The sequence below is a fragment of the Anas platyrhynchos genome, chromosome 1 (genome assembly GCF_047663525.1).
Source record: "Anas platyrhynchos isolate ZD024472 breed Pekin duck chromosome 1, IASCAAS_PekinDuck_T2T, whole genome shotgun sequence".
Classification (NCBI taxonomy): domain Eukaryota; kingdom Metazoa; phylum Chordata; class Aves; order Anseriformes; family Anatidae; genus Anas; species Anas platyrhynchos.
In genome coordinates this window covers 144,696,931-144,724,329 of record NC_092587.1, presented here as the reverse complement: position 1 = coordinate 144,724,329, position 27,399 = coordinate 144,696,931, and the positions used below count along the sequence as shown (strand labels likewise).

The 27,399-nt window shown below is 37.7% G+C and overlaps 1 protein-coding gene across 2 annotated transcripts in view; it reads left to right on the top strand.

Moving 5' to 3' along the window:
- Positions 1–24,750, top strand: part of TMCO3 (transmembrane and coiled-coil domains 3) — a 33,492-nt gene extending 8,742 nt beyond the window's left edge. The window contains exons 4-13 of one of the 2 annotated variants that reach the window (XM_027444526.3): positions 356–547; positions 1,385–1,513; positions 3,290–3,382; positions 4,578–4,764; positions 5,543–5,660; positions 6,240–6,435; positions 12,733–12,883; positions 18,230–18,309; positions 18,895–19,044; positions 20,670–24,750. In XM_027444526.3, the coding sequence (XP_027300327.1) occupies positions 356–547; positions 1,385–1,513; positions 3,290–3,382; positions 4,578–4,764; positions 5,543–5,660; positions 6,240–6,435; positions 12,733–12,883; positions 18,230–18,309; positions 18,895–19,044; positions 20,670–20,783 (1,410 nt within the window). In that variant the 3' untranslated portion in view covers positions 20,784–24,750. Of the gene's footprint in view, positions 1–355; positions 548–1,384; positions 1,514–3,289; positions 3,383–4,577; positions 4,765–5,542; positions 5,661–6,239; positions 6,436–12,732; positions 12,884–18,229; positions 18,310–18,894; positions 19,045–20,669 lie in introns of those variants that run through there. The other variant, XM_027444536.3, reaches the window with a different exon arrangement.
- Positions 24,751–27,399: the final 2,649 nt, after the last annotated feature.

The following is a 27,399-nucleotide window of genomic DNA, read 5'->3' as shown; positions in this document are numbered from 1 at the left end:
GATTCCTGAATTGAAATTTTGCATCTTTGAAACCCTGTCCTTATGTTTTTTTAAGTTGAACAACGTGGCTGAAGAGGCATTATTCCGTTTGCAAGTGGGTCTGGAAAACCCTTCATTGTCTGAAATAAAAAGTAAATTATAGTGTTTTCAGTTTCAGACATCCAGTTTTGACAAAGTGGCTGAAAAGATTTTTCTAAGAAGGAACTGGTATTTTTAGTCCCTGTCAACAAATGCTGGAGCAACTTCAAGAACAGCTAATAGTCTTTTCCTTTTTACTATAAGCTTCCTAGACATGCACGTGTCTTTTGTTTGCTTTTCTTTTTCTTTATTATTGTTTTCCTTCTTTTCCTTACAGGTAAGAGGTGTTAACTTTGAAGCGGTTTTAAGGGTGGAAGAAGACGAAGCCAACTCCAAAAGAAATGCTTCAAAAAGAGAAGTGGAGGATGACTTGGGTCTAAGTATGCTTATTGATTCCCAGAACAATCAGTATATCCTTACCAAGCCCAGAGATTCAACCATTCCTCGTGCTGATCATCATTTCATAAAGGTAATCCTTTTAGAGACACTCTTACCATTTGTTTTTATCAGACTTACTCCCCCCAGTTTGCATGCTGGAACTGCTTGATGGGGTTGAATACAGTTTCAGTGCTTTTCCCTCTAAAGCTACCCTAGCATTCATGATTTTCCCCTTCTGCTGGAGATCTGGACAATATGTTCCTAATCCCAACACAGTCTTCACAAGACTGATTGTGATACCATATGGATACTCTCTGTTTGTATTTGACATGACTTGTTGCACCTTTGGGGCAGCATTCTTTCTGCCTGGCTGCACAGGGGTGAAGCAAGCTACTGCTGTGCCTGGTAAGCCACTTGAGTGTTATCACTAGAGAGAATTTATCTATTCATGTCTTGTGGTAAGGAAAGGGAAGCTGAAAAATGCAGAGGCAGTTCTTATTATATTTGTGCTTCGTGAAGAATAACAGGATTGGGAAACTCTTTTTAAACAAAATGGATCTGTTTCACCATAGTGTTTTTTTCACCATTTTATGTAAAGCATCAGTCCCCCACCACCACTCCAGAAGACCTCAGGAAACCGTTATGTTTCCTGTTATATATTTAAGATATTTAATGAGTTGATCAAAAGTCCCCAAGGCACTAATTACTTAAGGTTAGTACCTCGAGTGTTTCATCTACAAAACTGTAGTGCTTATACCTATGACAGTGTGTTCAGGTTAGTTTACTGAAGTTGTGTTTTGTTTTCACAGGCAGTATTCTGCATTTAATTTTACAGTGCCATTTCTCTTTTGAAGGATCATAAGTCTTTAATTTCACCACAAAATTGTGTATCCTTTATGTTAACATACTTCTAAATTGTATACATTAGGATATTGTGACGATAGGAATGTTGTCTTTGCCATGTGGCTGGCTGTGCACAACAATAGGATTGCCAACCATGTTTGGGTATATCATCTGTGGCGTACTCTTAGGACCGTCAGGATTGAATAGCATCAAGGTAAGTGTGCAAGCTGCTTCTTGACTGATACCATTTACTGACGTGTTTAACAGTATCTTAAAAAACGGTATATCCAGCTGCAAACATATTAGAAAATAAAATAAAATCACCAAGCGTGGACTTTTTTTTTTCTCCTATGTAATGAAGGTACAAAAGAATTGTTGAAAATGAAAGCTAAAGGCTTATTTTGTTTGGTTTATTTATTGTTTGGTTTTGTTTTGCTTGTTTGCTTTTAATCATAAAGCAAAGCATTTGGGAGCCAAGTCATTTAAGCGATATCAGATACTCAGAAACCTGCAAAAAGTCAGTGTTAACGTGTAAGAAGTGTTTAAAACAAGTAGTTTCCTGAGTAGCATAGCTTGGCTTCCTAGAGAGTTATTTTGCATCTCTGTAGCTCTTTCATCCCTCCTAGTAACCCTGGTTCTTTTCCCTGCCTGCATTCCTGAATTCTCTTGAAGCCTTTCAGCTCCGTCACGTGTAGGCTGATTACTAGCTCAGTGAGAACCAGCAGGCTGTGTTTGGCCAGAAGCTGCACGTTTTGATTAGTGTTCTGGTGTGCATTAACAGATTGTTTGGCCAGCAGGCAAAACAGAGCAAGTGTTAAGGTTGGATGTTAATGTCAGGTTAAGTCAAACGTGTCTGTTACGTGAATACCCACATAGCTGCTTGGAAATTGCTACCTTTGCAACCTCTGCTCTGACGTGGGCTTTTGTGGAAATTGATCATTGTGCTCAAAAGTAAAGGGAGTAGAAATTGTAGGATTTTTCTCAGTCTCGTATTAGAAAGGAAGGCTAAAAAATACACTTTCAAAATTGTATTTTTCTAAAACTGAGATTAAATAATAACCTTTGTGTAGTACATAACTGTTGGGTTGAGAAGGTTTGGACCACTTGACCACTTAGATTAAGAAACAAGTTTGTGTGGCTGGCATTAGAAAGATTCAGCAGTGTATTTTCAGAGACTTATTCTGAGGAAAATGATGTGATCAGAACAGAGCTGAGGGAGATTTCTTTAGGAAGGTTTCTTCCTGAGCTGCCTGTTTCTTATGGAGCTGTGATTAAGCAGTACTCCTCTGTATAATGTTCATATTGACTGGATCTCTAGTGTGTATTCTCTCTTTTTGTTCTGCATTTCATAAAAACGTGGAATGTAGTGGATGAGTTGGAGGCAGGCAAATTGTGATCTTGGGGAAAGATAGTTTCCATCTCCACTTCTCTGTGATTGATGGTAGACCCTGTCCTCTTTTGCTCTGGACTATAAATGCATAGAAAAAAAGTGTTTTTACTGTTCTGAGAAGGAACCACTTTTCTTGCTGTTGCATCCTTCTCTCTGAGGTAGGAAGGCAGGCAATTATACTTGTCTGAGAGATGGATGTATGGAGTCTATAGGATGGAGAGTAAAACAGCAGCTACAGTACATTGGAATAATTCTACCAGAAGACCCACAAAGTAACTAGCCAGAAGTAACTGCTGGAACAGAAGCCTTGAGGGTTTAATAGCTTATGTATGAAGCAACCTACTCAATTTCATCAAGCAAGCAAGCTTCCCTAGCTCAAAGCACCTGTGCTTTTTGGGTGACCAGCCCTACCCAACCTAACTGTCCAGTAATAGCTAGATGGTGTTCTGAATCCTAAAGATGCAGAGGGAACTCCTGATGTCATATGACCAACAAGTGAACTACCTATGGAAACATAAACTGTTTATTTTGTGAGTATACTTACATTTTGCTTTATGAGTAGACTGATACGCACTAACATTTATTTTATCTTTTTGAAAGTCTATTGTACAGGTGGAGACATTGGGAGAGTTTGGTGTATTCTTCACTCTATTTCTAGTTGGTCTGGAATTTTCTCCTGAAAGATTAAGAAAGGTATTTCAGTATAATACTTCTATATTGCAGAATTTAATTGCTAATGTTCAAGTTACCTGTTCTATTTCAGATTTTTACACGCGCTCTGTAATATACTATTGTAACGTTGTACAATTTTGAAAAGACAAATATGGTGTTTTTGTCTTTAACTCTCTGGGAAGAATAGAATGCATTATTTATTCAGCATCTCCAACAAACTTTGCTATTCCTCTTCATTTTAGTAAAACAGTTTGATTGCTAGAAAAATCTCACACAATTTATTTCAATCCATCTCTGCTTTATTTTAACATGCAGTAACATACAGTTGCTGTTATGGAGTGTACAGTGATGTTTGCCAGTCCTGTAATAAAAAAAAAAAATCAGTTTGTTAAGTACTGCATACTGAATTGATGATACATGCTGTACTGGCTAATAAACTGATTCTGCGAGTATGTTAGCACAATCTGGAATAATTCATGCTGTGGCCATCGGGATTCAGCAAAAAGGTACAAGTTTCTTTTGGTCTTAATTAAAAAAAAAAAAATCTCATAAAAACAAGCTAGAATTTTAATAATGGAAAATACTGCTGCAAAATATGTGAAGCCTCTATCTATTTAAAGAGTTTCATTGTATGATTTGTTCCTAAACTGATGGTTGTGAGTTCATCAGACTATAAAAGCTTTATCTGAAATGTGTTAAAGTTTATGAGCATTCAGCCACTCTGCTATTTTTAGTTCACCTAAAGTCAAAGATAAAAGTCAGTAAGTCAGAGGTTCCTAAATCTTAGCATGCAGACTGTTACTGGTGTGCAAGCAAATTCACAATCGTGTGTTGGACTAGTATGGAGTGGGCTGCTGGTATTTATGATGGTCTTAACTGTGCCTTTTTTTTTTGCCTTGGAGTTGTACCAAATAACTGGTCTTCCATTTGATTTTAATGTAGTTCAACCCACAGTGGGCCTTTGACCCTTAACTTGTTGGTCTGTGAGCTGTGGGAATTTACGTAATGAGCTTTCATGAGGTAATAAGTGTTCTGGCACAGAATATTATCTACTAGGCATAATACCTTCAGAGTTTCAGGATGTGTATGATGAGAGCTGGTTAAATCAGTGGCCCAGCACTGCAGCCCCTAATCGTGCACCTTTAATGGCTTATTTGCACTGAAGAATCATTGTCATGTATCAGACTTTATTACAAGAACTTGTTTTCTTCCCAAGGTATGGAAGATATCTTTGCAAGGACCCTGCTACATGACCGTTCTGATGATTGCCTTTGGTTTGTTATGGGGACACTTGCTCCAAATCAGACCCACACAAAGCGTCTTCATTTCCACTTGTTTGTCTTTATCGAGCACGCCACTGGTGTCAAGATTTCTTGCAGGTACTGTTCGAGGAGATAAAGAGGGTAAGTATGACTTAAATGCTTAATGTATTAAATCAATGTATGACTTAAATATTTATGCATCTACAACAAAATTTCATTGAAATGGACTAAGTAATATTGTAAGAGAAACAAAAGACATAACTTTACTGGAGCTCTGGAATTCTTGTGCTGTTTAAGAGGCTACTTCATTAGACCATTACTACCAGTCTGTCACTGGGGCAGAAAGGCTGACTTAAGTAATTCACATCCTTTTCCTGCAAACTAAGACCAACTCAGGTAGTCTTGCAAAGACAGCAGCTCTTCAAATAAATACTCTCAAGTGCCAGGTTATAAACTTCTCCAAAGGCTCCTAAATGTTTCCACTCAAATGTTTTGCCAACCTGTTCTTCCCCTTAAACCTCTCTCATATATACAGTGTTAAGGTGTTGTTTTTTTTTTTCCCTCTCTCTAGAATATTCTTACTACAATGCATAAATTCAAAGTGTATGTTTTATGTATGCTGGCTCTTATTACATTATATATGCCTGTTATTTTGAAGACTATAAGTTTCAGTAAATGTGTAACTTTTGTTTAACTGCAAAGCAAAGTCAAGCTTCATATGAGTATTTCCTTTATATTATTGATATATATTTTGATTTAGCTACTGGGGGGCGGAGAGAAGCAAAAGAAAACCAGAATACTTTGACCTCACCCTCTGGAGTGTTATGCATAGCTTTCATTTTATTAAGACATTTCTAGATTTCTGCAAGCGTTCATATATTCTGATAAATGTTTCTATGACTGCTTTGTTGGTGTGCAGGAGATATTGACTACAGCAGCGTACTACTTGGCATGTTGGTGATGCAGGATGTGCAGCTTGGTTTATTTATAGCTGTTATGCCTACACTTATTCAAGCAGGAGTGAGCACACACTCCAGGTAAAAAAAAATAAATTAATCTCTTCCCCTCCCCCTTCCAATTTAGTATATAGATCGCAAATATGAACATGAGGGCACTACCTTTAATGTCAGCTCTATGAAAAATAGGGCTTTGTTCTCCAAGTTCCCTTTACGATTTCTATTTGTCATGTTGTACGTGGATATTCTTTCTGTTCTAGCTGCCTTCATCCTGTCCACTCTTAAACTAAAATTTGTAGTGAAAAATTCAGTACTGTTGAAAATAAGTGAATTTCTTCAGACTTAACTTTATTACCTTAATTTACTAAGATATTTTTGTCAAAGGCTGAGGGATAGAATTATTGATTCTGATGGTTTACTGTGAAAATTAATCAATAAAAATCTTTTTGAACCAGCATGAGAGTAAATTCTGTGCTATAAAAGAGATTGACAGGAATTCAGGAGATTTAGTATTCACGTTGTTTGCTAATATATTGAAATATCTTACTGTAGCTACTCAACTTTGAACATCCATGGAATTAGATCTTTTCACTTAAGGGGAACTCATTTAGAGGCAAGAGAGCAGTTGAAAGAAATGTTCTGTTTGTTCTTCTCTTCCAGCATTTTCAAGGAAATCCTGAGAATACTGATACTGATTGGCCAAATTCTCTTTTCTCTGGCTGCTGTTTTTCTTATATGTCTTGTTATAAAGACTTATCTCATAGGACCGTATTATCGCAAGTTGCATGCAGAAAGCAAAGGGAATAAAGAAATCCTCATTCTAGGAATATCTGCATTCATCTTCCTCATGCTAACGGTAATCTTTTACATTAATAAAACTTTTCGATACGTGTTGTAGGTACCACAGAAGCCATCACACCTACTGTTATTGCATATCCACATAGCTCTGTAGTTAATTATTTAGTTTTAAAATGTTTTAAAACCCAAATGAACAGATGATTCATGCATCACAGTACAGATGAGTAGTAGCAGACATATCTTGAATTTCAATAGACTGAACTTCTGCGGGTAACTTTTTATACAGCCACTGTAAGGATTGTGATTGCAGTTTTAATTTTGGGATACTTCATGCATTTCAAAATAATTTAGGATGGGTTTTGAGATGCTGATAACATCTGACTGACACTTGCTGACTGGATTCGTTTCAATGGCAAATTCTGGACAGTTTTTGTTATAAAATTAGCTTTTTTTTTTTTTTTTTTTTTCTGTGGGAGATAAATAGTTGGAGATGAAGTTGAGAAAGCAGGGAAATGTCCTAAGGTTCCTCTGCCTAAACTAAAATGTGAAGGATTCCTATGCATAAAGTGGGATGTACTAGAAAACAGAGTAAAACTTCAGGAGTCGTGCCACAGTTCTTCAGGATATGATCCACGTTCGCAGGTTTTGATATCTTTTCTGGGTTTGCTTTGTTTGGCTCTCAGTCTTCCTTCCATTGGTTTCTATCTCACGTTTCATCCATCTGACAAGCTCTTCAGTTGGAGAACAGACTGTGATGGCTATTCATAATGTCATGGGTTTGAAACTCTCTTATCCTGGTTATGCAGATTTTTGTGTCCCCTTTAAGAAATTCTGAGAAAAAATGTCCAAAAAAAACACCAAACTTCCTGTGTGTGGAACCTTTTTTTTGCTAGGTGTGTTTGCTTAATTATTATGGGGTCTTCTCCAGGAAAACGGTTGAGAAAGAAGTCAGTGAGAACATACCTTCACAATTTATTGATTTCTAGTCTGTAGGCTAAAAATACCATCCCTCTAAACAGCTGTTCATATTCCAAACGCTGGTGATAGTTAATAAGAAAGGAAACAAAACTATTTTCTCATTTTTACGTTCAAAGAGGCAGACATAACATCTGTACAACAACTTGAATAAAAACAAAACCCCACGTAAGTCACGTTAGATGCTGTGGTATATAGAAAAAAATCTTACTTTCATGAAAGAATGGCTTGCATGGACTGATTTTATTGAATTGGGCACATTGTGCCCAAATCCACATCAAATGTAAAAGGAGTTTGTGTACATGACTTCACATAATGCGTATGTATACAAACCTAAGGGAGAATATGTTTGAGTGGATTGGATGCATAATGCAAAAATGGGATGCTTGTTCAGCACGGGAAGCGTTTGTAAAGAAGCAAGTATTTTGTGTACTTTTAAGTGAAAGCAGCTTTCCTTTTAAACTTGATAAATAATGCATCAAAAGGAACAGTACAAAAGATGCTACACAAAACTTTGGTAAACCAGTTCAGAAGCTTTATGCTCACTGACACAGACATATTTATTATAGTAATACTACAAGCTGTGGCTTGAGCACAAAGACTTAAAAATAAATATAATAACAATAAAAAAATGGTGGTATAAGAGCATGGAAAAGGGGGAGGTGGTAATCTAATTTGAAAAAGTTACATGAATTTGGAAAGGGTAAACTAAGGTTTTTGGGTGCCAGGTAGAAAAACAGTTAAACTGGAATAATGCCTGCAAAGATCTTTCTCCTTTGAGAAGCAAGCCTAAACATTGACAGAATTTGTACAATTATCTGCACACGTGGAATTTTCCATGCTTGTTTAATTCTAAATAGCTTTTACATTTTTAAAGGGAGGAATAAGAGAGTGAGAAAGATTTCGGTAGCCTTTACCAAAAATAACTCCGCAGCTTCATTTAGAGAAATTGAGGGATGTTTTTAAAGAAAATATTTTAATTCTCTGTCTAGTGTGTGAATTATTTTGCAGGCCACATCCTTTCCAATGCATGACAAAGCAGGTAGGAATGATACTGCGTTTCTGCTTCATGCACAGTTACTTGCTATGTGCTCTTGTACTGTCTAGATTTCTGGGCTTCACCTAAGTTTATCCTTTATTGGGGTTCAAGTCTAACACTAGCATATGTATTGAACACACATTATATAAACTTATTTATTATTTTATTTATTTCCTGTGCTTGAAAATCTCCTTTGACTATGACAAGAATTGCAGTTTCTCTACCAAAAAGGGCAAATTCGGTGCCTCAGTATGGGAAAACGAGAGGGAATATACAGCAAAAGAGGTTCTTGCACTGCAGTGTAAGTGATTTCAGTGTAAGGGTTATCCTGTCAGTAGAGGAACTTTCTGTATGGAAATGACTTTTGAACATTTCTTTGTTTAGAGCATTTCTGATCTGCTTGGCTCACTTGGGTAACATTGCGGCTCATTGAATCTGAAACTGGATCTTAAATATGTCTCTGCTTTATAAACTAACTTAGAGTAAAAGAGATGTAATAAATCTAAAACATAAGCTATTTTACCAAGTTTTGGAGATGCTTCTTTCTGCTTCCCTATGTTCTGAGAAGTAACTAAAATTCCCTTTTTCCCTCAACAAGTTGGGCAGACTGGTGGGTCAGGGAGTTGTCAAGTGCCAATCCTACACAAGTCTAGCTGAATTTTGACGTGCAGTTGTACATCTTTAAGTCTTCTTATCATCGGTAACAAGGGTTCAGTAGATAACTATTAAACTTTAAACTGATTTTCAATCTTTGATTTATGCAGACACTGTTCTTTGTGGATTTTTTTTTTTTTTTTAAGACTAGGAAACTGTTTTTTTCAATTACAACATAAAAAATGAATACAGCTTCTGGTTTATACATGGTCAGATAGCCAAGCTGGTGCTTTTTTAAGTTAAGACACTTATTATGGTGGCTGAAGAACGTGTCGTATGTCAGCCTGAGTGTTGATGAGTGTCGCGTTGCCTTTTCATATTCTGTATGTACAGAAATATTACAAGAACATTTGTCTTAAACACTCCACTGATAATGAATTGCTGTATTAGATATCTGCAGGACAACAGTGGTCAGTTTTGTCATATTTTAACATGAAGTTGTGGAAATTTATTAAGCAATTGAAAAAAACAAGACCTAGTAAGGAGGACAGCAGTTACACATTTATAGGACTGTGCATACACTTGGGGAGATGTGGCTTCCAGTTTGACTGTTCTGAACTCTGGTGATAGCAGCAAGAGGAGAGAAATTGCCAGTTATCTTTACATATCAAAAAGATGGAAGGAGAAAAAGTTATGTCATTGCAGCATTTCCTATAAGAAAATGTACGTACTTTTCTGTGCAGTCAACTAGGAAAATCATTCCTGGTTTGCTGGAGTACTTTTCAGTGGCTCATAACCTGCTTTTGAACTCTCTTCTGTCAATTAAAGGGAGAAGATTAAGGAAGAGCTGTAATCTCATATTCAAATTAATTATTTCATAAAATACAGTAGAGATGGAATTTTAAAAGGCTCTCTAAAAATATTTCAGTTCCCATTAATGCTTTGCTTCTTTAAATGCAAGCTTAGGATCCACATCTTTACTCTTGGGCAGGTTTAAGTTATTAATCCCCAAATATTAATACCTTTGTTTTGGTCAGGGATTTCTTTAGTCTTACTGGCTCACCCTATTCATTAAGCTTCTATGATGATTAAAAAGCAGCAATAAGACACACCTTATTAGTGAACATAGGCAAAACAGCTGCTCAACAAGTGGTTGAAATTCAACTGGAACATGGTATAGCAGCAATGTTTCTCTCTTTATTTATTGCTGTGGTAGAACACTTGAACATAAAAATCCTATATTCTAGTGAGTGCAAAACAATCCTCTCTGAATTAAGAGTAAAATGCAACGCTTGAATGCAAATGAAAACTAAATTGTACAGGGGAAAAAAAAAGTGCAAATTAACAAAAGTTTTCATTTAGCTTTGACTGGCAAAGCTTACTGTAATGTAGGAGTCAAGAAAAGGACAGAGCACAGCCCAGGAAATAGTAGTTGTTAGAGCCCTGCTCAATAAAGGAAAATGTTAAAAATGGGGCAAACAGAGAAGGAATACTAAATGCAAAACACATTCTGAGTTTTGCCTATATAATACATTTCGTTGAGAAGCCCTTCCTGCCAGTAAAACAAATACTTCATTGCATCTATCTGCACACGTTATTTATGATAACCCCTGAAGCTACAGGGTAAGTTGAGGAAATGTGTCTGCTTATTGATAATATTGGACAACCAGAAACCAGGATGGGAATAGTAAAAGCAGTCTTGGTATAAATCTGAAGAACAGACTGGAGGAAGTTGAATGAGGTTAAGAAAGTACCCTGATTTGGGGGTTTTTCCTTGTCCTCTCATCCACTTCTCTTTTTTTTTGAGTAATGATTTAATATATATGTGTGTATATATATACATGTGTACATGTATATATATGTAGTAGACCTGAGGTTGTATAGTACCTGGAGAACAGACAAATAGCAAAATCTGCATTTTTATCTACCAGGTCCTTGAACTCATACTTAGCTTGCTCTAGAGTAAAGACATAGATCTCTGCTTTTATGCTGTGGGAGCAAACCTTAACAGACATAGGTTTTACTCTAGTTATGTTTTATGCCTTCTGAACAAGCATGTAGTTTATTTATTTCACCCTGATAATGCTTCTTACTTGCCTAGTGATTCTGGTAACAGCAGAATATCATACAGTTCCAGTAGAAGAGCTGGTAAATCCCTTCTGAAATGGTAACTTTACCATGCGCATATGAATGCTTAATATATCAGGTATAAATGTTTTGACCTGAAGCTCTGTTATAGCAGGTAATACTTAACTGTTGGTGGTTTATATCTGAATTGTAGAAATAATTCCAGTTTTATTTAAAGAGGCTGTATTGGATCATGGTCATACTCTCAAGCTTGTGACTTCCCAAAATGTTTCCTATGTTTCTCTTCCTTTTTTTTTTTTTTTTTTGCCCCCTGGTGATTTTAAATCCTTTGTGTACATTTCCTTCTTCCCTCCTGCTATTTCAGATTGTTAGGAAGAGCACTGCGCATCTTTGAGACTGAACTGAAATTCCTTTTGTTTTAAGATAGGAGTGTATCCAGACTGGCAGATTTTTCACAGTAGCTGGCCCAGATTATTTTGTTGGTTTTGCCAGATTAGCAACTATTTGCATAAGTTGACAGACCCAATTTGTTTTCTTAAATATCTTGCAATAAGTGAAGGACTATCATCACAAATGGAATTACGTGATGATCATTTAGACATTCATACTTAAAACTAAACCCCAGTCTTTTGCATATTTAGGCAGCATTTTATACCTTGCTTGGAGACTCGTTTATCGTGTCTTCCCTTCTCCTCCATTAATTTCAAGTCACTTGAGTTTTAGCTTCATACTTCAGTGTAACACCATTAAAGACATGATCAATGTTGTCCATAAATGCACCGTGGTGTATTGTTACTTAAACTAAATTGCTATGGAAATAAGTCTTCAGTTAAAATGTCCTATTAATATTAATAGCATTGTCCTTTCTAAGTGAGGTGACCGTCTGCAGCAGTATGGTTTTAAAGGCATTTTATTTATACCTTTGAGAAGTGCTGCTTGCTTTTCTCATGTTACAAGCATTGCCTGAAGCAATTTCTTGGTTTGTAGTTCATTCTCTTTACATGTTTCATCTCTCCCTTCTAGCACCATGTTCAGATAATAAAAAAAAGAACGAAGAGCAGTCTGAATCCTTTCAAGTAGATGCTTCATTCCAGCAGTTTACTTCACTTGCTTAAATCCATCCCTACTCAGTAAAACACACAAACACATTTAGGTCCAAGTTACAGTCATAAAATGTAAATTATGTCTGGGACTGTTTTTGCTAAATTGAGACTATTCTCCCAAATTATAAGTTTTGATTTTTTTTTCCCCTTGTTTGACGGTTGGGAAACATGAAGTTCCTATGGCTTATTTTCATAGCCTCATTGTATTATGCAAGCCTGTCTCCCAAGCTGTTAGTCTCTCTCATTTTGGTGAAATCAGATGCTATCCATAAGTGAGACACAAAGCATTATGATGTAGCTTAAGAAATTTGTTTTTGTGGGGAAGGAAGTAACAACATGGAGGGGAAACATCATGGTTTTGTCAGTCTCTTCTACAAACATAATACTGCAGAAAACTGAAATAAGCTAAATTATATTTGATGTTGAGTTTGTGTATGGTTATATTAATTTATTACATCCAGTGCAATGTATAGCTTTGTAATTTCTCTATGAAATGGTGAAGAAGGTCACTCTGGGCAAGAGAACGGTAATAGATTTTCCTGTTATTCCTTGACAGATCACAGAGCTGCTGGATGTCTCGATGGAGCTGGGATGCTTCTTAGCTGGAGCTCTGATCTCTTCTCAGGGTCATATGGTCACTGAGGAGATTATGTCCTGTATTGAACCAATACGAGACTTTCTTGCCATCATTTTCTTTGCATCCATAGGTAATTTCCGACAAGCTTACTAAAAGTAGTGCTAACCTACAAATGTGGGGGAGTAAAAATAAATAAACTAGTGTATACAAATTGAATGAGATAGATTTTATGTTTTCAGTATACTAAAATGTTAACTGATGACACCATTGGTTTGACTTTGCTATTTTTTGAATGCAGTATTAATTTTCATAAGGAATTTCCATGTTGTACTCTCAATTTTTGTTTTAATGTCAGGTTTTTGTTCTCAATTCTGAATTTCTCTGGGCTCTTTAAAGCACATAACTAAAAATTTTAAGGGAAGAAAGGCCTTACGTTTGTTTTTTTAGAAAATGTTCTTCTGTCTTTGCAGTGGATATACTTGTAATTTATACCAAACATTTTATTACCATTTTGAGTCAGTGAATAGATTAAACTTCACGTCCTTGAGGCTTGGTTTTCTCTGTAAGCAGAATATGGTAATGGAAGCAGATCCTTTTTATAGCTCTTGGTTCCTTAGTTAGGAAGATGTAATCTGTGTGTGCTCAACACAGGAAGAATTGAACAAGAAATATCTCAGACTACCCGCTGACTGAAATGCAATATTGATGCCTAAGACCAGGGGAGAAATTCATTAAGGTTGTTATCCAGAGCATGCTAATTCCGAGAATATTTGTATAAATCGGTTCGGTTGCTATCTTCATTTTGAAGTGTTAGATTCCCTAGCAGTCCATATACCTCCTCTGAAGGAAACTGAAACACATTTCTGCAGTGCTTAGGTACGCTGAAAGAGGAGACAGGCCTACTGGACTATACAGGAGATGCATATCCGATTTGGGGAGCATTGCAATATCTAAAAGAAGGAGGACTGAGTGGGGCACACAAATCTAACCTACTTCAACCAATGCAAATTGAGAGATTCTTGGATTTTATTTCGAAGACAGCCCATGTTTTTGCTTCTTTTTTTCCTCTTCTTTGTTTTTTTTATCTCCATATATTTATTGAGATAATAATGAAGCCCTACCATCATCAGAATTTGTATGCCTTTCTTTATATACTGTTTTATGCCCGTTCTATCATAACAGAAACCAAGTGTTTCTTGGCAGTTTTCAAAATAAAAAAGTTATACTCGCCAGTTTTGATTTTGTTTTACCCTGCCCATGATAGTAACTTGTGCTGATCAGCCAGATTACTTAGCAGTAGGAATGTCTATTTGAAGAACTTGGTTTTGTTTTAATAAAATGGCGAACTATGATAAAACAGATAAGGTTGACAAGCAGACAAGGTTGGATGAGTAATTGCTAAATGCTTACAGATAAGTTTTTTACGTATTTTGGTAAAGAAAGTGATGGAAACGATGGTGTTACCAGGTTTATAAAGCAAGACAAGTAATCATAAGCCAGAAGTGGATTTTGCAAGGAACTGAACACAAAACTGTCCTACGCTCCTGTGACCTCATAAATTATGAATAGTGATGAGATGGATGGACAGGGTATGACCTCAGTTGACACAATAGGCAGCACTCCATGTAGTGTAACTTACACTTTAAGAAAATTGTTTTTGTAGTACTGTCACAAATCTCAAAAATTACTTTTCTGACTGTTCTTAATGTAATTGTAAGGCTTGTTCATAACAGGGTGCTTGCTACACACAGCAACAGTAGAGACATCTGAGATCCCGAGATGGGGTGATACACCATTGTAGCAATATAATTTCTATTCCTTTTAGAATAAAGGACTTGGTTGGAATTGGGGGGGGGGGGTGACTTTATTGAAGAGTGAATGTAAATACATCATTTGGAGAAGTTAGTCCCTCTTTTGTTTGTCCTAAATGCCTACTTGTGTTCTTACTACAAAAACCATCCTGGGGCTTGAAGGCTGAGCTGCACAGTACCTGTTCACGTACTGTCTGTGACAGTGTACATTCATTTATGCCTCTGTGTGTTGCTTCCAGTTTTCTGACTCTCTTCGTGTTATCTGTTGAGGTTAGGAAGTTGCTGTTACTCTCTGTCCTCACCAATATTTTTTGAGGGAACATCTGGACCAGTCTCTTCTTAGAGCCACATTTGGAGAACTTTGAGTACCTGCTACTCAGATCCTTCCCTTTCCACCTCGGCCTCATTTGATTTTTCTTTTGATTGCTTTTCAGGAAGATGGGAGGAATCTTTGCATAGCCTGTTTATTTTTTAAGGCTCCAATATCCTGGGTTTTCTCAGATCATGAGATGCATGGAATTTGGGCATCAGCAACCCTATCTGCCACTGGTGAGGAGGCATCTTGCTTCTAGTGAGTGACTAGGTTGTGTGTCCTCAGTGTGCTGTACAGACGTACTCACTTGCAAGGCTCCATGTTTTTCTTCTGGGTAAATCTTGTGGCTGGCATTGGGGCCTTAAATGCAAGATGCTGAAAAACTTCATCTTCTTCCTCTGAAGAGAGGTGATGCTGACAGTGTCGGATTTGAGAGAAGTGAAAGGAAGATCCCAAGACTGGAGCTGATTAGGTGACATTAATCACCTTCTCATCCATCCAGCCCTACTGCTTTGTTGTCCTGCATGGGACAGGATGAAACCTGGATGTTTCCAGCTTTCAGAACTGACATTAGGCTGGAGATGGCTTTCCCTTTTGTTGCAGAAAAATGAAGGAGAACGTTGTTTTTTCTGTTCTGCTATTGTCTTTTTGATCTTAGGTTCAGTAAGATACAGGGCTCTTAGGTCCATTAAGATACGGCATCCCAATGCATCACTAAAGTTATTTTTCTGATTGACTGTCCCATCTTGAGGATGTGTCAGAATTATTCCCACTGGCTGAGATTTGACCACCAGAGTTTTCTTTTCTTTCATCATGTCTGCTGTCAAGGATCTCTAAGATTCCTCTTCTTGATGCTGGATTTTCCAGGACACAGTGATGACTGTAGTTGGATCTTCGTGTGCTGTTTAGCAGCCAAGTAGCAGAGAAGTCTGTGGTAGTTTGTACCTCAGCTCTTTTGAATATGGTAATAATCTCCGCGTCAGGAAGCAGTCCAAATGAACTTCAGACTGCTCCAGAAGTGAAAAGGTTGATCCACCAGTAGTGAGGAGAGCCCTAGGCTATACTTACAGCCTCCCTTTGAAGCCTACAGTTCCAGATATGCTGGTTGGCCCTCTTGTCAGACACGACATTGTTACAGGCTGTGTTTCTCTAGCTGCTTTTCATGTACACCTCTGAGACCAGCCTAGAGGTGAGCAAGCAACGTGCACATGATAAACACTAAAAAGAGAGAAGCTACTTACCTGTCCATGTCCACAAAACATTTAGATTTCTTTTTTTTTTTTTTTTTTTTGGTGTGGTGTTCATCTCTTGTTCTGCCATCTCTCTCCTTATTCTGATAATCTTCTGCATTTGTATTTCCACAGTTAGAAGGAAATTAAGAAGTAAAATGCAGTGTGCATGCTGACTGGGTACTACTTGTATACAAATCTCTGAGCTTACGGTTTTTGAAGTACATTTTCATACACAATGGAATGTGCACATAGACAAAACATCTTGAAGTTGCTCTAAGTAAATTCTCCTGTGCATTTAGGAAGGCAGCAACTCTTGGTTCTCTACAGTGCTTCTGGCTCTGCAGTGCTACAGGGCAGGGAAAATTCATGAAAACCGGTCCTGCATTAAAATAAGAAGTTAGAGCATTGATTTACTGGCCGCGTGCTTCAGAAAGCTAAACTCTTGCCCTTCAACAAAAACAGTTAGGTTGGAGAATTGCCAACTGTTATGGATTTATCAGGATCATCTTCACTAGTTTGGTTTCTCTTTTAAGAGATTTTGTGGAAATGGAATGGACTTCCAAAGATGCTCGTCTGCACAAGTCCCTCATATCCTAGGGGAAAAAATAGACTTAGCTGTGAGTAAGATTCCTCCTCAGTGACTACAGGACTTCTCCAACAAGTATTTGTTTTTCTTGTCTGTTTAATAATAGCCGGATTTAGTTTTAAGCTGCAGTGCTCTTGACAGTTCATTATCTTGCTTCATGTAATAACCAAATTATTTTGCTGATGCTACAGCAAGGTTTGACCTTTTACTGATCATACAGATAAGATTAATGAAAATATGTGTGTGGTGACTGGGAATAAAATTCAGGTGTCTCAACATGAGACATAAGTTTCTCAAGCAAGACCACCTTGATATATTCCTTTTCAAAAAAAAAAAAAAAACACAAAAAAAAAAAACAATCAAGACCAACAGAAAACAACCCTAAATCATCAAAATGTGGCTTTAAGTCATTCTTTAGCTGGGGTAGACCATACTCCGGGGTTTTATGGCTTTTCCTGATTCCAGTCCAAGTGAGTTTTCTTGTTCAGGTGACTTTCAGTGATTGCATGTGAGGGTCACGGGGTCAAAACAATTACGTTTTCTGTTGCATTTGTAATTTATGTGTAACATGTTCCATCCTCAGTAATAGTCCATTACCGTTTCATACAGGAATGTTAAATGGCTAGCAAAGTGTATCTTGCAGTCACCATGCAGAACAATGGAATTATTTTCCTGCAGTATTTTTAAAGCTTTAATGAAAGAAGTGTGTTTCAGTTCAGGTTCTGGACTGTTGACTGGTGTGGAAAAGACAAAACATAAACAAAAGTGCTAATGCATCTGTCATATACAATTTAACTCAATTTGGAATATTGTTGGAGATAAACCCCTCCAAAAATGTCTAGGTTTGCCAGGAAATACTTAAGTGATTAAGTAGGTAGTGTTGGTAGGTGTGTTGGGGATTTTTGGTTGGTTGGTTTTGAAAATACAGTCTTGCACTTAAATCTGTGATGAACTCTGAAAATTATCATAATAAAATATTGGCATTAAACTTTGAAATATTTCTTCCCAGGGATTTCTAGCATAACAAACTGAATATTGCTATCTATTAAATAGATCTTAGTTGCACTCAGTAAATTAAAATATAGCAAAGCAGTGGTAAAAAATAAATAAATAAAAAAAAATGTTAAAACTGAATCATTGTAAATACTTCTTGTGAAACGTTACTGTCCGGTGGATTTCTTTCAGCAATGAACTGTATGTGCTCTAAATAAGTTAGAAACAGAACATGCCACAGTATAGCACATAACTTTAAGGAAAAAAAAACAAAACAAAACAAAACACACAACACTAAAACTCCTAGTTCTTGTAAATGAAATCTAACTCCATACTTCTTTGTAGATGCAATAAAATCTGAATAGTTTAAAGGACAAATATATTATTTCAGCATTTGGAAACATTACATGTTTTCGTTGTCTGTTCCAATAAATACAAGATTTTTATATTCAGCCTTAGCTTACATGTGAGTATGAATGCTTGACTAAAGTTGTTGATTTTAAAAGATGCACTAAGATAATACCAATGTTTTTCCTTCTAGGACTTCATGTTTTCCCCACATTTGTCATATATGAACTCACAGTCTTACTCTTCCTTACGTTGTCTGTGGTCATAATGAAGGTATTTTTTATTATTTTTTTTTTTAATCTTTTAACAGTGTGAATAATCTTAGTGCTGCATGCCATAATGAACATAGTTCAAAAACTGAACATCTGATAAAAATCTGATAAATCTGATAAACATCTGAGAAGTCATACATCTTTACTGTAATTGGAGGAATCTTAACTGGTAGAATACAGTTTGATACAACATTCTTAGGCTGTATACACACAAATATATATTTTTTATGTTTAAAAGATAAAAATAAATATACAGGGATAAAAATCAAATATGCAGGGTTTTTATTTAATGTTACAAGTCTGTTACACGTGGATAAATGTCTTTGCTTAACTTAGGATTTGTAACAGTTATCAAATGCTTTATTTTAGTAAAAATGCTACTTTGTACTGTGCTGTGTACTTTTTGCCTCTTTTGATGTTAACACAGAAGACATTTACAAGTCAGCCAGTTTATTTTTATGTCCAGCATTGTTGTATTTGATGCTATGTATCTTACAGTGACAGTAATATTTTCTTTTATTTAAAAACAAACATAAAAAAAAACCAACAATGTAACAACAACCCCCCAAAACCCTACTTTTTAAAGTTTGTCTTGGCAGTGCTTGTCCTTTCTCTGATTCTTCCAAAGACCAGCCAGTATATCAAATGGATTGTCTCAGCAGGACTGGCACAAGTCAGTGAATTCTCTTTTGTTCTTGGAAGTAGAGCACGCAGAGCAGGGATCATATCTCGGGAGGTAAGCTGTTTTATAGTTACTAACTTTGGGTTTTGCACCTGAAAAACTTACTGGGATTTTATATTGCAGTGTATGTGAAATTTTGGAGGCCTATTTTGTGTAACCTTGAAACTGGTAACAAGTAATCAGCCCATACAAACAGAAACTTGTATGTCCTTGACAGGGTTCTTTGTTCAATTTTTCCCTTATTGAACTTTTTTTACTTGTTGGACTTCAATGTTGCAGATTGCACGTTTTAATTTTAAAATTATATAGTTATGAATGTTTTGCTTTAACTGTTCCCCCTTAACGACTTCTTTATTAATGGAGCAGTGAATTGTAGATAGCACCCAGGTGTCTAAGAGTGAGAAGCCTTTGCTTTTAAAATCTTGATACAGCTATAGAAAGATGTAAGGAGAATATAGGAATTGACTAAGGAAATATTAGTAAATCAGAAGTAGAGGGTAAGTATGATGAAGTGCAAGTTGCCTTAATGTACAATCAAACAAGTGAGCAAACAAACTTGTGGTCTTTACCTGCAAAGATTGTTAATTTTAAATCCACTGCAGAAGAAATTAGGTTTTTCAGTAGTCGTGAAAAAATACCCTAGGACGGAAACCTTAAACTTAGCTTTATATTTAAGCTAGGAGAACACTATTTTCTCAAGATGAAATCTCTTTTGCGAACTTCAGTAAATTATGGCTACAGAGATGTAACTGACCTCACATTCTAAAGCTAAGTGCTTTCCCCTCTGTATCTCTGCTCACAAAAATACTTTACTGGCTCTCTGAGCTGTCCATTGTGAGAGCACTGGGCTGTATAATGCTGGAACCAATTCCAAATAAAGCAAGTGTGAAAAATCTACACAATGCTGTTCACTTGCGTGTGTAGAGGTGATTCATCGTCCTGCTTACTCCTGCATATAATTAGGAGTTATAAATACTATATGTTTGTATAGAGTTTCAAGATACCCATCACAGAATCATTTTAGGGGCCCACCCAGAGTGCCTGGAGACCCTTAGGCTTTCAATTTTCCTGGGTCAGTTTTCATGTCATTTTCTACTGTACAGGTTTACATAGGTCTAAATTCCAAATGTCACTCAAATTATATTTGAGACCTCAAACTACTTCTTATTGCCATTTTAAAAGACTCTTCCATAACATGTAACAAAGATCTCATTTCAGAAGATGTGCAGCATGACTTAGAGGGATTCTTGATAGGTAAAAAAATATAGTGTATATATTAGTAATACACTTTGCCATTATATCTTTAAACCAGAATGGTTTATGTTTATTAATAAAGTGGTATTTGGCCTTTGACTTTTTAGCACACCTTAAGCTTTTGAAATTGACCTCTCAGCTATAGATGTAAATAACTGTTATTCTATGAGCTCATTATGTTTGTTTATTTGTTTGTTTTTTTCTTTTTTCTTTTTCAAGTGAATGTTCAAATCAGGTAAACAGATAATTACATGACTTGTGCATGCACTTTTTTGCCTTTGTAATCAAGCATACTTGGTAAGAGAGACAGGTAAAGTCTCAGCCTGAAAATATTGAGAAAAGTCTGATCTCATCAAATTTAAAGCATTTCTTAGTTTATCACGTAACTGTGGAGGGAAGTAATGGCTTTTATTTCCGATTTTCAGGTCTATCTTCTTATTCTGAGTGTGACTACTCTAAGTCTTTTACTTGCCCCTGCCCTGTGGAGAGCTGCTATTATGAAGTGTGTTCCAAGACCCGAAAGACGCTCAAGTACTTGATAAGACTTGCACATGTACAAGAATACATCTTGCAAAGAATATATTCATTGTTCGTTGTATCTCTATGCACTTGGAAAACAAGAGGTTTTGAGTAGTCCTCTTAACATGCACTTGGTTATAAGCCTTACACTGACCTTAAAACAAAACAAAATTCAACTTCTAAAAGAGTGATCTGATTTGAATTGCACATCTCTTACAAAACTGGCTTTCTCTGACAGATTAGAATCTACCAGAGTATTTGTTCCTGATCTGTTCAATTATGCAGAGTATAAATTATTTTTTTAACTATAGCATCATGCAAACTGTGTTGATTATTTCTTGCCTGAATGTGCCTTTTAATTTTCATCTCCTTTTCTTACTGTTGGTTCATCACCAGGTTATGTTTGAAAGAAAAAAATATATATTATGGTGCCTATGGTATCTTCTTCTACTATATGACTTGAGTCATTTTCACACTTGAGTGTTTAGTATACTGGTATAAAATTAATCACAAAACACATTTCTGATGGTGAGTAAAAGTCTAGTCCTTTACACAAAGAAGTATAACTGTTAGTATCAAGCTGTTTTAAGCAAATATGTATTCCAAATGATGCAGCCGATATTGTATAAGATTTTATTCCAAATTACAGCATATAATGTATTTTCTTATAATGGTAGCTTTTATTTGTGTTAGTTCTTGTATTTATTTACATACTTGACTAAAAGGTCAAAGGGCATAGGTTATATTTCAAGACTGACAACTGTCACCCATTCTTGTTGCTAACTGCTGTTGTAGTAATTGTTTACAGTTTCTTGTTTTAAATCAAAAATAAATTTAGTAGATCTGGGAAGTCTAATTTCAAGCAGATATAAAAAAGTCATTTTTTTTTTTAATCTCTGGAGGTTGGGTGTTGCTGATAATATTCTACATTTGAAGTTATTTCAAGCAAATTAATTTGCACAAAACTAGAAATGGCAGATTGAATGTGTATTTGGAACTCCACAACTTCATACTTTGCATTTACATTGTATAAATTGTTAGTCTCCTTAAAGTATCATGATATTTAAAAAAAAAATAATGTTTTGAATGTGATCTTAAATGTAAGTGCTTTGTTCTTTAAAACATTATACGTAACAGGATAAGCCTTGTAAGACTATTTCGTAAGCATCATAGAGAAAGCTTATTCATAGATTGTAGTCCACTCTGACAATTTCAAAATCATGTCGAGTTTTATCTGTTTAAAACAGTGCTATTAAAAGAGGTATATTAACACTTTAGGCCAGTATTATACTATCACATGAAATAACTTTGATACCCGGCAAATAGCTAGCAAAATGCATGTTCCGTGGGTTTAAATTGCCAATTAAAATGAAAGTTATCCTCCAGGTAGCGAAACTAACAAAGCTTTGGATGGGTTTGCGTGCTTTATACTTCTTTCCTCTATCATGTATCGGCAAGGCTTTGGACACTGTCTCCCAGGACATCCTCATAAACGAGCTCAGGAAGCATGGGCTGGATGAGGGGACAGTGAGGAGGCCTGAGAATTGGCTGGACGACAGAGCTCGGAGAGTTGTGCAGTCTAGTTGGAGGCCTGTAGCTAGCAGTGTCCCCCAGGGGTCAGTACTGGGTACAGTCTTGTTCAATTTACTCCTCAGCAACCAGGGTAAAGGAACAGAGTGCGCCCTCAGCAAGTCTGCCGATGACACGAAGCTGGGATGAGCAGCGGATACCCCAGAGGGCTGTGCTGCCATCCAGAGGGACCTCCACAGGCTGGAGGGATGGGCTGAGAGGAAAATTGTGAAGTTCAGCAAGTGCAGGGTCTTTATTTGCACCTAGGGAGGAATAACTCCAAGTGGAGACTGGGGGCTGGCCTGCTGGAGAGCAGCTCTGCAGAGAGGGACCTGCGAGTCCTGGTGGGCAGCAGGCTGACCATGAGCCAGCAGTGGGCCCTTGTGGCCAAGACGGCCAGCGGTGTCCTGGGCTACATTTGGAAAAGTGTTTCCAGCAGGTGAAGGGAGGTGATCCTCCCACTCTACTCAGCCCTGGTGAGGCCAAACGTGGAGTGTTGTGTCCAGCTCTGGGCTCCCCGGTACAAGAGGGACATGGAGCTACTGGAACAAGTTCAGAGGAGGGTTACGATGATGAGTAGGGGACTGGAGCACCTGTTGTATGAGGACAGGCTGAGAGAGATGGGCCTGTTTAATCCGAAAAAGAGAAGGCTGAGGGGAGACCTCATTAATTTGTATAAATATCTGAGAGGAGGATGTCGAGAGGATGGAGCTGGTCTCTTTTCAGTTGTGCCCAGCACAGGACAAGAGGCAACAGGCACAAACTGAAGCCCAGGAGGTTCCAGCTCAATATGAGGGGGCACTTCTTTACTGTGAGGGTGACAGAGCTCTGGGACAGGTTGTCCAGAGAGGCTGTGGAGTCTCCTTCTCTGGAGATATTCAAAACCCGCCTGGATGCCATCCTGCACAACGTGCTCTAGGTGACCCTGCTGGGCAGGGGGTTGGACTGGGTGATCTTCAGAGGTCCTTCCAACCTCAGCCATTCTGTGATCGTAGTAGCCTCAGCTTCCTCCTCTGTTTTCTCTGACATCAGCTGGGTTTGTCAAAATACAGCTTGGACTAGTTTAGAGAGTGTACTTATTATTAGGCTGGTTGGCCACTGCCACTCATCACTGAGTTCTTGCAGACTGGATGTGGGGCTTTATCTCCAGACACTGATTCTTCATAAAAATTTACAGAAACACATGGCAATTTCATCTCTTTTGTAATGGTTTCCAAAGTTATTGAGGAACAGTGACAAACAGAGGCAAAAGCTGCCCTATAAATCTATAAAAGAGTTTGATTATAAAATGAGTATCAGAAAAGAAATTTGAAACTGCTTTCTTGGTTTACTTCAATAACTGGTATTCAAAATATAGAAGTAATTCAGAAGCTTTATGATAGAGTTTAAGTCTACCATCTCAAACTTTTGTTTCAGGTGCCCCACTAAAATAATTTTAACTTTGTTTCTTAACAAACTAGGGAGAGAAATCTTACTCTGACCACTGATCTAGTCTACAGTTTCTCCCCGAAATACAAGGTTCTCAACTAAATGCCCCATGTTAATTTTGAAAGATGCTTAAGTCACACATAGCATACTACCTATGTTTCAGGGAAAAAATAAAATTGACCATGACAGAGGCCTCTGTCTGGTTTCCATTATGTCTCTTTGTCAGTAAGCCCTCAGAACTATTATACAAAGTATTGCAGCTGTGATGAGTAAACCTTATGTCTAAATAAACTGTTGTGGCTACTTGTACTTCTCTGGAAAATTCCTGTGAGGACAGAAGGAAAAAAAGAGGGTTTATGTCTCTTAAGAAACATATAAAATACATATTTTCCCTGATTACCTTTTAAAGGATTTAAGTGAAAAGTCCTTTTGGCACCATGTCCAAAATGGAGAGCAAGTATCTGGGTACCCTATGGGCAGCCTCATCTCTGCCATCTCTTTACTGAATAATTTTTGACTCAGACCTGACTTGGCTAGACTTTCTAAGGACTGGGGGAAGAGCAATAGGAGCTTCATCTGAGCTCAATATCCTGTGTCACTTTGTTGACACAGCCTTGAATTGCCTGACTGGATAATAAACGCAAGTCCAAATTACTAATCTTAATAGACACAAGTTGATTTACAACCAGATAGTTGGGGCTGTCCTCTAGAAAGCTGCAGGTACGTTTAGATATTGTAAATGTTTCCTGAAATGTAAGTTACAGCTCCATGCGTAATTCCAAGTCAAAATTGGGTAGTCCCATGACACAGTCTTAGGATAGAAACGAAGGCTTTATTCCTGAATGATTGTCATGCCTGTATATAAAATGGGCAGAAAACTTTGCAATTGGCACATGTTAGATATAGCAGCAGCTTTTCAGGAATTTACTGCTTGTAATCTGGAATACTCTTTCTGTGTCAAGGAGATAAAAATAAAGCAGAGAACCAGAACCCCTGAGAGGAACGTCTGCTGATTTGTTGAAGATTTGGTAAAGAACAGGTGGTCTTGTCTGGAATTTTTTATTTCAGCTTGTTGGATAGAGGTCTATCTCATTCTTTTATCCAATGATCAGCATCATCTGAACACAAAAAAGCTGATGCGAAGCAGAAACTTCATTAATGATGAAAGGACATTTACGTGGTGAAGCTGAGCTTGAGAGAATAGAAAGGAAAGATAACAACTCATTCAGCATATCTTGTGTTTTTGTTTGGTTGTTTGTTTTTTTGGTGGTTCTGTTGTTTTTTTGTTTTGGAGGTGAATGAGACTGGTTGCTTGGTTTGTGCATCTTTCTCTGAGGACTGCAGTTCTTGCTTGTTAGCCCTTAATTGCTAATTTTGTTCATTGTTGTCTATGAGGGAGAAGGAATCAAAACAGTTTGCAAATTGGTGGTATTGACTGTCATCGTACCTTGTGATTCATTTCCCTGTTTCCAGTGTTAGATCACTATATATTGACCCTAAACTACCCTGTGTTGGTCTCATCCCATAGAAAGCTGGCTGTGCTTGTTTCTCAGTGGGAAAGTCTTTCTGTGGGAGCTACGAGGTAGCTTCTTGCAGTTGACACTGGCATCGCCCTAGGGTAGCTCAGTGAATGCTGTCATAGGTGCCTGGAGCTTTTTAAAAAGCTTTAAGAATTCATATTTCCCGTAATCCTCAAAAATGAGAAGAAAACCTCACAGTGCCTTTTATTTGTATAGTTGGACATCCTTTGCTTTGTGGGCAGAGAGGCATGCGAGGGTGCCTCGCTTGAGAGATCAGTGCTGTATGATGATGCTTGATGGAGGGTGTGGGAAACCTAGCCTGGCCTTGCTGCCTCTTGGAGCAAACCCAAAACAATCTAACCACAAAAGCTCTCCTGGGTTTTGTCTAAGAAGGGAATCTACTTTTGCTCGGTAAGCATTCCTGGCAGTGCTCCAGCACATGGGCAACACAAAGCATGGAAGAAACGGGACCGGTGAGTGACAGGAGGCAAGCCGTGCTAGCAGTGCTAGTAGTTTGGCTGGAAATGGCAATTGTGTGTAAACAGCAGCTAGTCCCAGGCATCCACTGGTAAGCTGATCTGATGAAGGAGGCAACCGTACCCCTGAAAGGAGAAAGAAGAGCAGCAAGATGTCCTCAGGGCTAGGAAACCTGTGGTCCAACCTGCCCTGAGGGAAAGGAAAGGCAGAAGAGAGCATCCACCAGCTTCAGGTAGTAGCCTAGCAGGTGCTCTTCTTTGGTGCTCCACCATCTCCACTGAGTAATTACCTCTGCTAGGTGGGAGACGCTTCTTGCCCATAAGGACAGTGAGCTACCATGAGAGACGACTGCACCCTCCTGCTGGAGCTGAAGGACAAACTGGGCAATCTGAATGGCCTCGGGGCAGCTGATCCTGCCCTGGGGGACAAAACCTAGGTCAGAGAATGGCAAAACGTCCAACGTTACAATGCCAAGCTGTATTTTTATCTCCTAAAATAGAGCAGAAGTTTGAGAATTGGGAGATACTGCCTCCCAGTGAGGCCAAATGTTGACACGCGTATCAGCTGGTGTGTGAGGTGTCTGTTTAAGAAGGGAGCTCTTGCAGGTCCCTATCTGAAAATGGCGTGGCTGCCAGTTCCAGAGCCTGTAGGTCAAAATGCATCCATGTGCACGTAGTCTGGCGTGTCACAGGTGTCTGATTATCGACTAGATGATCTGAAACACGTTTTTCACATCTCTCTCTCAGTCTGCTGCACAGTTGCACCAAGCTGACGCTGTTTGAAGTTGTGATCTGTTCTCCTTTTCAAGCACACTTAAAATGAGACAGGCCACAATAAAAAAAAAAAAGGAAAAAAAAAAGAAAAAAACAAAACCTGCAAACAGTCTTTCACCACTACAAACACAAAGGAAGTCCTGAAGCTCCAAAAAGCTTTAGAGAGACCAAGAGGAGAGGAATGCCTAGAGAGCAGGGAAATGAAGATTTTTTTCCACACAGTGAGATTACACAAGTGTCAATAGAGGAATTTGAGTAATTAAATAAGGTGGTCTTCAATCACTGTTTCTTTACTGATTTGGGTCAAGAAAGACTTGATTCTTGCGTTTGCAGAGCTGTGAAGTTTGCAAAAGCGGTGGTATGAGGTTTGCGTTCTGCCCTTTGTTATTGCTCCTTTGTTCTACAAGGCTAGTATTGTTTTCTTAGGCCCTAAAAATCACAGTCATTTATGAATTATTTTCTCAACTTTCTATTTATAAAAAGATTCTGTCCATTTTCCTCTGCACTAGAGAGGCTGCAAGTTTTCAACTGGAGAGTTTTCAAAAAGTGACAGTAGGTAGTCTCAGGGGTAAAACTCAGCATGTTGGAGGAAAGGTCTTATAACTGTGTAGAGTCACTTACCATTACCTTTCTAAAAACATTTTGTTTGTTTGTTTGTTTTTTGTTTGTTCTAGTCCCTTTTTTGCCCTGGGACAGACATACCCATACCTCTGTTGAGGGTGCCATCCTGGAACCTATGGGAGCCTCTGGTAATGGGGATACTGGAACAAAGTTTCTCAAAAAAAAAAAGATGTAAAAAAGTTTAAGTACACAGGCTCAGTGTGTATGTATATAGCTTGGAGGGTTGACAGCATCACTAGGAGGAGATG